A 7,897-nucleotide genomic window follows, 5' to 3' on the forward strand; every position below is an offset into this window, starting at 1 on the left:
ACAAAACAATAGTGAGTTGACTCCTTCCCACCTCAAAGTGAGGGTCTTGGGTTGCAGGTTAAAGTTTTCATTCCACCCACAGAGCCTAGGGTCTGTAGCACACCCACACACATCATGGCTTTCTCTGGAAATTCCAAAAATGGCAGCTGTTGGCCCAAATGTGTATCATCCATCCTCTTACACTCTCAGACCCACGACCAAGGACAGAAGGACCTGCAGATCCAAGCATGATCCAAGACTGATCCAAGCATGACAATTCTCCATGTCTTCCATGGTGCCTCAGGTCTTCCTTGGCCCCAGAGATTCAGCTAGCCAGAACCTCCTCTCTAGAGGTTGGGTAGGTTCCTGTTTGGGCTTTCATTTCCTTATTTAGAATGCCTCTTCCAAAACTACAGTCATTCTTACTTGAAATTAGTAGCCATAATATTAGTTTTCAAATGTTACATTTGAAAACTAATATTATGGCTCTTTTGGAAAGTCTTTGGGTTTTGAGGAGTCTACTCACCATTTTGCTCTTTTGGAAAGTCTTTGCCCCCCCCCCCAAAACAAAAGCAAAAGTTCAATTTTCCTAGTCCCCACCCCCACCATGGGCTTCTCCTGTTCCTTTCCTGAAAACCACATGGAAAGTTGATCCCGTGGCCTCTACAAAGAGTGTTGAAGGCCCAAGTTGATTTGAGCCTCAGATCTACCTGCCGTAGGGCCTAAAGGAGAGCTCTGTGAAGATCTGATGGTTCTCCTGAGACGCCCCCAACCCAGAACCCAGAAACCATTGCTGAAGCCATACTAATCAAGAATGGTGACCTGGTTAGTCACCTGGGGGGCATCTCTAATAGACAAGGGTGACTCTGGAGTTTTGACATTTTCCTCAGAAGAATCTACAGCATTCTGAGTCAGGAGCCTATACTCAGCTCACCTAATCCCATGGCACTGGGATTATGTTAGGGATTGCTTCGCTCTTGGTGTTCCCCCAAAGAACAGAATACTGCCTATGGCTCCACAACAGCTTTACCATCCAGCTGCAACTCTGCAGAACCAAACTATAAATCACATATCCTGGGGAAAGCCCTATGCTCTCTGCTCTGAAGCTTGCGAGGACTGTTTGTGTGCTCAGCAGCAATAAATCCTTGTAAGAGTGGATTTGGACTTTTAAGAGGTGTGATGTTTGGTTTGTTTTCAAATAACAATGCGGGAAGCCAACAGCAGTGTTTTAATCCCTAAACAATGTTAAACCTCTAACAGCTCCCTCCCTCATCCTAGGATTGTCTCCCAAGCTTCAGAGCACAATAGATTTTTCTTAAAGTTCCAGAGTGCCCAAGAATTTCTTGGCAACCAGCCATAGAGCCATGTTGAACTCCCTGTTTATATTGCTCAGATACCTTCTTTCCATTTAAATCACCAGGACTGTAAACTCTTGGGCTTCTGGTGGCCAGCCTTAAAAGCACACTTTGTTTTGGTAGTAAAGAAAGGAAATCCGGGCAGTCACCAAAAAGCATAATGAGGTAACGGTTATTATGGCTCACAAAACTCCTTGATTGGCTGCAGCTATGATCAGTGAATTGAATTCAATCCAGTCACTGAGCAAAGCATGAGTCTGGGATCTGCAATAGTTGTGTAAAGCCATGTGACTCCTACTTCTTCCTCCTCTCTGTGATCTTCCTGGCTTCACAAGATTGTACAGCTTGGGTTACAGAAGACACCAATATGACGTATTTGGAATGAAGACATACATAGCTAAAATATCTCCACCCACCCATTAGCGTGGCCCAAATTCAAAACACATTGTCAGTACCACATACCAAATGCTGGTGAGGATGTGGAGTAACAAGCACTCTCCTTCATTACTGGTAGGAATGCAAAATGGTGCAGCCATTTTGGAAGACCTTTTGGCAGATTCTTACAAGGGTAAACATAATCTTACCATATAATTCAGCAACTGCACTCCTTGTTACTTAGCCAAAAGAGTTGAAGATGTATATCTACACAAGAAAACTCCCCACAGATGTTTATACCAGCTTTATTGATAATTGCCGAACTTGGAAACAACCAAGACATCCTTCAGTAGGTGAAAGGATAAATGAACTGTAAGATCTAGAATATTATCAGTGGTAGAAAGAAATGTGCTGTCAGGCCATGCATACTTGGAGGAACCTTAAATGCATGTTAACTTAGTGAAAGAAACCAATCTAAAAAGACTGCATACTGTATAATTCCAACTATATGACATTCTATGGAGACAGTGAAAAGATCAGTGATCGCCAGGGGTGGGGTAGGGTTGGGGGAGAGGTGCTGATGAACAAGCAGAACACAGGAATTTTAGGGCACTGAAAATACTCTGTATAATACCATACATAGTGATAGATACATGTCACTATGCAGTTGTCCAAATCCATAGAATGTTCAACACCAAGAGTGAATCTTAATGTAAACTATGGGGTGATTATGATAGGTCAGTGAAGATTAGTGGATTGCAAGGCATGTGTCACCCCAGTGCTGGATACTGGTAGTGGGTTGGGGGGAAGCTGTGGGAAGAGAAGGGGAGCAGTGGGTTCATGGGAATTCTGTGCTTTCAGTTCAGTTTTGCCATGAACCTAAACACGGTGTGAAAAATAAAATCAATTTTGAAAAACAAGGAAAAAAATAGTTAAACTAAGGTTAAATCAGGTTGTTTGCTCTGGTGTTAGGAGGAGTCTTACAGTGGTGGTATCTGAACGGTATATTGGTGTTTGGGGTGATCAGTGGGAGGCTCCCAGGGTGAATATGTAATATAGAAGGATATCTATGCCCCGTAACCCATTCTCTGGGTCCCAGAAGAGGATACGAGAACAGTGATGGTTAGGTATACTATGTCCCCAAAGGACCTAAGGGTCATGTCACTCTTGTATCCAGTAGGACAACAGCAACATTGGGTATAGTTTGAAGGAGAACTAGTGCCCCCTGATGTTGGTCAGAGGGTACAAGCTTCCAGTTACAAGATGAATAAGTTCTGGGGATCTAATGTATATCATGGTGATTATAGTTAATAATGCTTATGTAATGGTGATTATAGTTAATAATAATAGTTATTATGCACTTGAAAGTTGTTAAGAGAGTAGATCTCAGATGTTCTCATCACAAAAAAGAAATAGTAGTTATGTGACATGATGGGGTATCCGCTAATGCTGTAGTGGTAATCATTTTGTAATATGCAAGTGTATCAAATCAATACTTTGTATACCTTAATGTTATACAATGTTATATGTCAAGTACCTCAGTGAAGCTGGGAAAAAAATATCAAATAGTACCCACTTTGCCCAGTCTGAACCAAGAGATAAATAAGACTAAGGACTGAGCAAGATAGATGACGTGAAATCATGTTCATTGCAGTTAAGGTCTGGAGAATGTGGCTTCTGTCTGCAGACCATTGGCTTCCTGATATTAAATCACTGAATTAGAAAGATCAGGTATCCAGGCTTCCAGATGCAGGGTAGGGCCTGTTCTAGTACTCTCATTTCAAGGCCCCAAGCAGTTGAGAACATAGGCTCCAAGAGTGAGAGTGGTGGGTACAGGTCCGTCTTCCAACATCAGCAGGTAAGTCACTCCTCCTCCCCAAAGTGGAGCGATTGAATGGTGGAAAGCAGCCAGGAATGTTGCCCTAGCAGATGTGGAAAACACATGTCTGGGATGGGGAAGATCATTCCTCCCCTACACTGCCAAACACAGACAAGATCACTGGAAGAGCATGGAGTCTCCTGTGCAGATCCCAGCAGTTACATGTGTCCCATTCTTCTTTGTTTCAGATACATTGAGCATTACTTGGAGGAGTTCTTAGTATCTGCCAATAGGTACTTCATGGTTGGCCACAAAGTCATATTTTACATCATGGTGGACGACGTCTCCAGGATGCCCTTGATAGAGCTGGGTCCTCTGCGTTCCTTCAAAGTGTTTGAGATCAAGCCTGAGAAGAGGTGGCAGGACATCAGCATGATGCGTATGAAAACCATTGGGGAGCACATTGTGGCCCACATCCAACATGAAGTGGACTTCCTCTTCTGCATGGACGTGGACCAGGTCTTCCAAGATAGCTTTGGAGTGGAGACGCTCGGCCACTCGGTGGCTCAGCTGCAGGCCTGGTGGTACAAGGCAGACCCTGATGAGTTTACCTACGAGAGGCGGAAGGAGTCTGCAGCCTACATTCCATTCGGCCAAGGGGATTTTTATTACCACGCAGCCATCTTTGGAGGCACACCCATTCAGGTCCTAAACATCACCCAGGAGTGCTTCAAGGGAATCCTCCAGGACAAGAAAAATGACATAGAAGCCGAGTGGCATGATGAAAGCCACCTAAATAAGTATTTCCTTCTCAACAAACCCACTAAAATCTTATCCCCAGAATACTGCTGGGATTATCACATAGGCCTGCCTTCGGATATTAAGACTGTCAAGATATCTTGGCAGACAAAAGAGTATAATTTGGTTAGAAATAATATCTGACTTTAAACTGTGCTGGTAGGCTTCTGAATTTGAGAGAGTATGATTCTGGCAACTTTCTCAGAAGAGTAACACTTAACTTTTAAACAATACTAACAAAACACCAACACTGCAAATACTTACTCTTCTTCCTTGTAACTTTGAATTTCACAGTATGGGAGAATGAACCTATGATAATCAGGTGTAAATTCCCAGTGATTTCTTATTTATGCTGGGTTTGGGGGAAATAGCAAAAAAAAAAAAAAATTTTTTTTTTTTGACACAGGCAAAGAAAAAGCCAGAAACCCTCTGCACATGCCAGATAACATGCTGGAAAAAAAGGTGCTAAGGAAGTGTTTAGCCACAAGATACAATAGTAAGGGGTCAGCTCCTCGACTTCGGTGTCCTTGGTGAGTTGCTCAGCAGCAGAACCTGAGGAAGGACACAGTCAGTCCCCGCTGGCAATCCTTGGATGGTTTCAGGAGCAGACTGCTTCAGGCCATTGGCTGTCCATGTTCTTTTCCCATAAGGAAAATGTCATTTGGCTTCTGTACAGAAGATTGGTGGAGAATTCCCAGTGGATAGCATGGTGGTGAAGGTTTGGAGTCCCAGGATATGTGAATGAGCCAATGGGGGCTCGGCATGGAGTGGAAACAGACTCATAGTGAGTTTGCCGTGAAGTGGCAGAGGGTGGGAAAAGAGGCTGGTCACTGTGGGCCACCTCTGAGGGGCACAGGGCATGGGGCTGGTGCTTAAACACAGCGCAGATCCAAGCGCTGTGTGGGAGGCTGTGTGGGAGGCCCTGCGGGCCATCTCCAGCCTCCTCAGACCCACAGCGACCAGGGTGGTGGCCTTGCATGGAGATGCTTCTCTTTTGGCCCAGGTGACATTCAGTCTGCTGGACTCTGCTGCTTGTGTCCTCAGTTCTGTGGCTAGAGCTTTGAATTAGATGGTGACAGAGTAGGCAAAGGCCCACAGTGACTAAAGAGGCTGGCAAAGAGTTCAACTTCCCAAACCTGGGCTGCATGACAGCCCGTCATCAACATGCCCGGCCTCCGCCTGCTCAAACCCTCAGGGCCCCCAGCCCATCATGCCCCAGAGTGGAGGGCTGACATCCAGGAGTAGACCGGATTGGAAAAACCCTCCCATCAAGCACCCTCCTGTTTTCCCCTGCCCCAACTGCACTAAAGCAGTATAACAACCAGAATAACAACAGTGAATAAAATCTGCTTCATATCAGAAGCAGAGGGGATGGCAGTGGGAGACCCCATCCTCATGACTGAACAGCTTAACATGCAGTCCCCTTCTCTAAGAGAAGCTCTGAAATCCTACATATTATTTAAAGTTAGTGATTCAGTGTCAAGGAAGTTGGGAGGCAACATCTACATAGGCAGGAATATTTATAGTTGGCATGTATTCCAGTTTGGGTCATTTTGTTTCCATTTTTAAGTAATGGATTTGAAGAACCACTGCCCTGGCTCCGTGGTGGGCACAGTGGGCTTATGTGATCCAAATAAAACCCACATTTTTTTTTTCCTACCATTTCACTGTGCCTCCTACTCTTCAGTCCTTGCCAAAAAATCTCACAACCCGGCAAAACCAAACCAAATCAACAAAGTCCTGAAGAAGCGGACTTCGTGAAAGAAAATGAAGGCCACATGTCAGGGTGCTGCCTCTCTCCAGGATTCAAGTTTTCCAGGATCCCTTCTGGAGTAGGGACAGTTGAACATTTACGTCCTACACCAAAGAAATGCCCTATCTTAAAAGATTAGGGGAAGGGAATCTTGATTTCCTTTTGTTTGTTTAAATTTAAACATTAAAAAAAATAATAAAATTCCTGATTCACAGTTGAATAAATTATTTTCTCAGTAGATTCTGGTCTGGTCATGGATTGTGCACTTATCCCAAAGACGTTCAGTATCGTCCATGATACAAATTTTACATTCTTAGACTCCAAAAAGTCCCAAGGTCTTTCTAAAAACACATACACTATTAAGAAGATAGGCTATGGTTGAGAGTCCCAAACTTTCAAAACAACAAATGCTTATGGAGAGCTTTTCCAAAGTGGGGCATTGAAGTAATTAACTCCCCGTGGAGGAACCAGAAAGAAAAGGCTCACCCCTGAAGCCTAGGGTGGGACAGGGCAGAGGGAGAAAACAATGTCATAATACATCTGGGGGTTGTTAGCCTTGACCTCTTGGGAATATATATGGCCAAGGGGTTCTGGGAAAAGGCTAGATTTCCAGCAAAGTCAGGGCTGGTGGATTTGTAATAAATAGAGAGATGAAAAGTGACAAGACTGAGGGAGTGAGGTACACTACATTTACAACAGGGCATTGTTCTGTCATTAGAATTATTTTCATTTTATAGATGAGCAAAGTGATGTTCAGAAAGGTTAGCCACCTGGCTAGGAAACAACCAAGTGGAAGCTCAGGCCAGAGAAGCCGACAAGGACAGATGGGTCAACACCATACATCTGAAGGACCATGTTTCATATCAAGGAAAAGACAGCTTTATAGAAGGATCTCATAAAGGGGTATTTTTGCCATAAGAGTTAATATTTTAAAAACTCATTGTGTCTCCAAGTCTGTTATACTATTTCCTACTTTTTGTACTAAACCTGCCCTAAATGCATTAGTTAAAATGGATCATGTAAAAAAAAATAAATAAAAGACTATGATCATTTTTATCCTTTCTTCATGCATGCAGGGCTAATTCAAGTCCTGTGGGCACACACTAGCTGCTGTGCCAAGGCAGGTGCCACGGAGGGTACGATTGGGCAGGGCAGGTGGAAGGGACAGCTGCACCTCCACCTTCCACTCCACCTCTGATCTGTGGGTCACATGCAGCTGGAAGGGGACACATTTCTTTAAGCCCCGAAAGGCCTTACTTCTCTTGTCCTTGAAATGATGCCTCATTGATGTCTCCCAGCCAAAGTCACCTTGTGATTTACCAATAAGGGAATCATAGTTATGGCAATACTTGAAGGTATTTATTAAACGCACTATTTGTTATATGTGCCTTGTGTAAGTGAATAACAGGCACAATAGCATAGTAACAGGGGTGAAAGATCATAGAAAGCATGATTGCATCATATGTAATGCATAATTATTAAGGCGAGAAAACAGGGTTTAGTGAGGATCCATTGGCCAAAGCCTCAGATCTTTTAGGGTGCTGACTAGAATTCAGACCCAGGACGATCTGACTGTACATCCTTTGCTCTTTTCACAGCTCCTGTCTGCTTCCCTCACTCTCTTTCACATATGTGCAAGCGTGCACAGATGCGCACACACACATTTTAGCCATCTTGTTTTTGAAATTTGAGGACACCGGAGGAATCACTACCAAAAGCTCTCAATTTCTTTATTAGGAATTAGGAACTTAGTAGACCAAAAACTCTCAGAATGCAGGTCTAAAGCCATCATCTAGTGCCATGTTGGAAAAGTGGACA

General features: G+C 43.8%; 1 protein-coding gene across 3 annotated transcripts in view; it reads left to right on the forward strand.

Moving 5' to 3' along the window:
* The window catches only part of GGTA1 (glycoprotein alpha-galactosyltransferase 1 (inactive)), a 53,527-nt gene extending 47,234 nt beyond the window's left edge, over positions 1 to 6,293 (forward strand). For all 3 annotated transcript variants that reach the window (XM_044264994.1, XM_044264993.1, XM_044264995.1), the window contains one exon: positions 3,777 to 6,293. In XM_044264994.1, coding sequence (XP_044120929.1) covers positions 3,777 to 4,470 — 694 coding nt within the window. In that variant the 3' untranslated portion in view covers positions 4,471 to 6,293. The remainder of the gene's footprint in view (positions 1 to 3,776) is intronic.
* Positions 6,294 to 7,897: the final 1,604 nt, after the last annotated feature.

Source organism: Neovison vison, chromosome 9, assembly GCF_020171115.1.
Source record: "Neovison vison isolate M4711 chromosome 9, ASM_NN_V1, whole genome shotgun sequence".
In the NCBI taxonomy this organism is placed as follows: Eukaryota; Metazoa; Chordata; class Mammalia; order Carnivora; family Mustelidae; genus Neogale; species Neogale vison.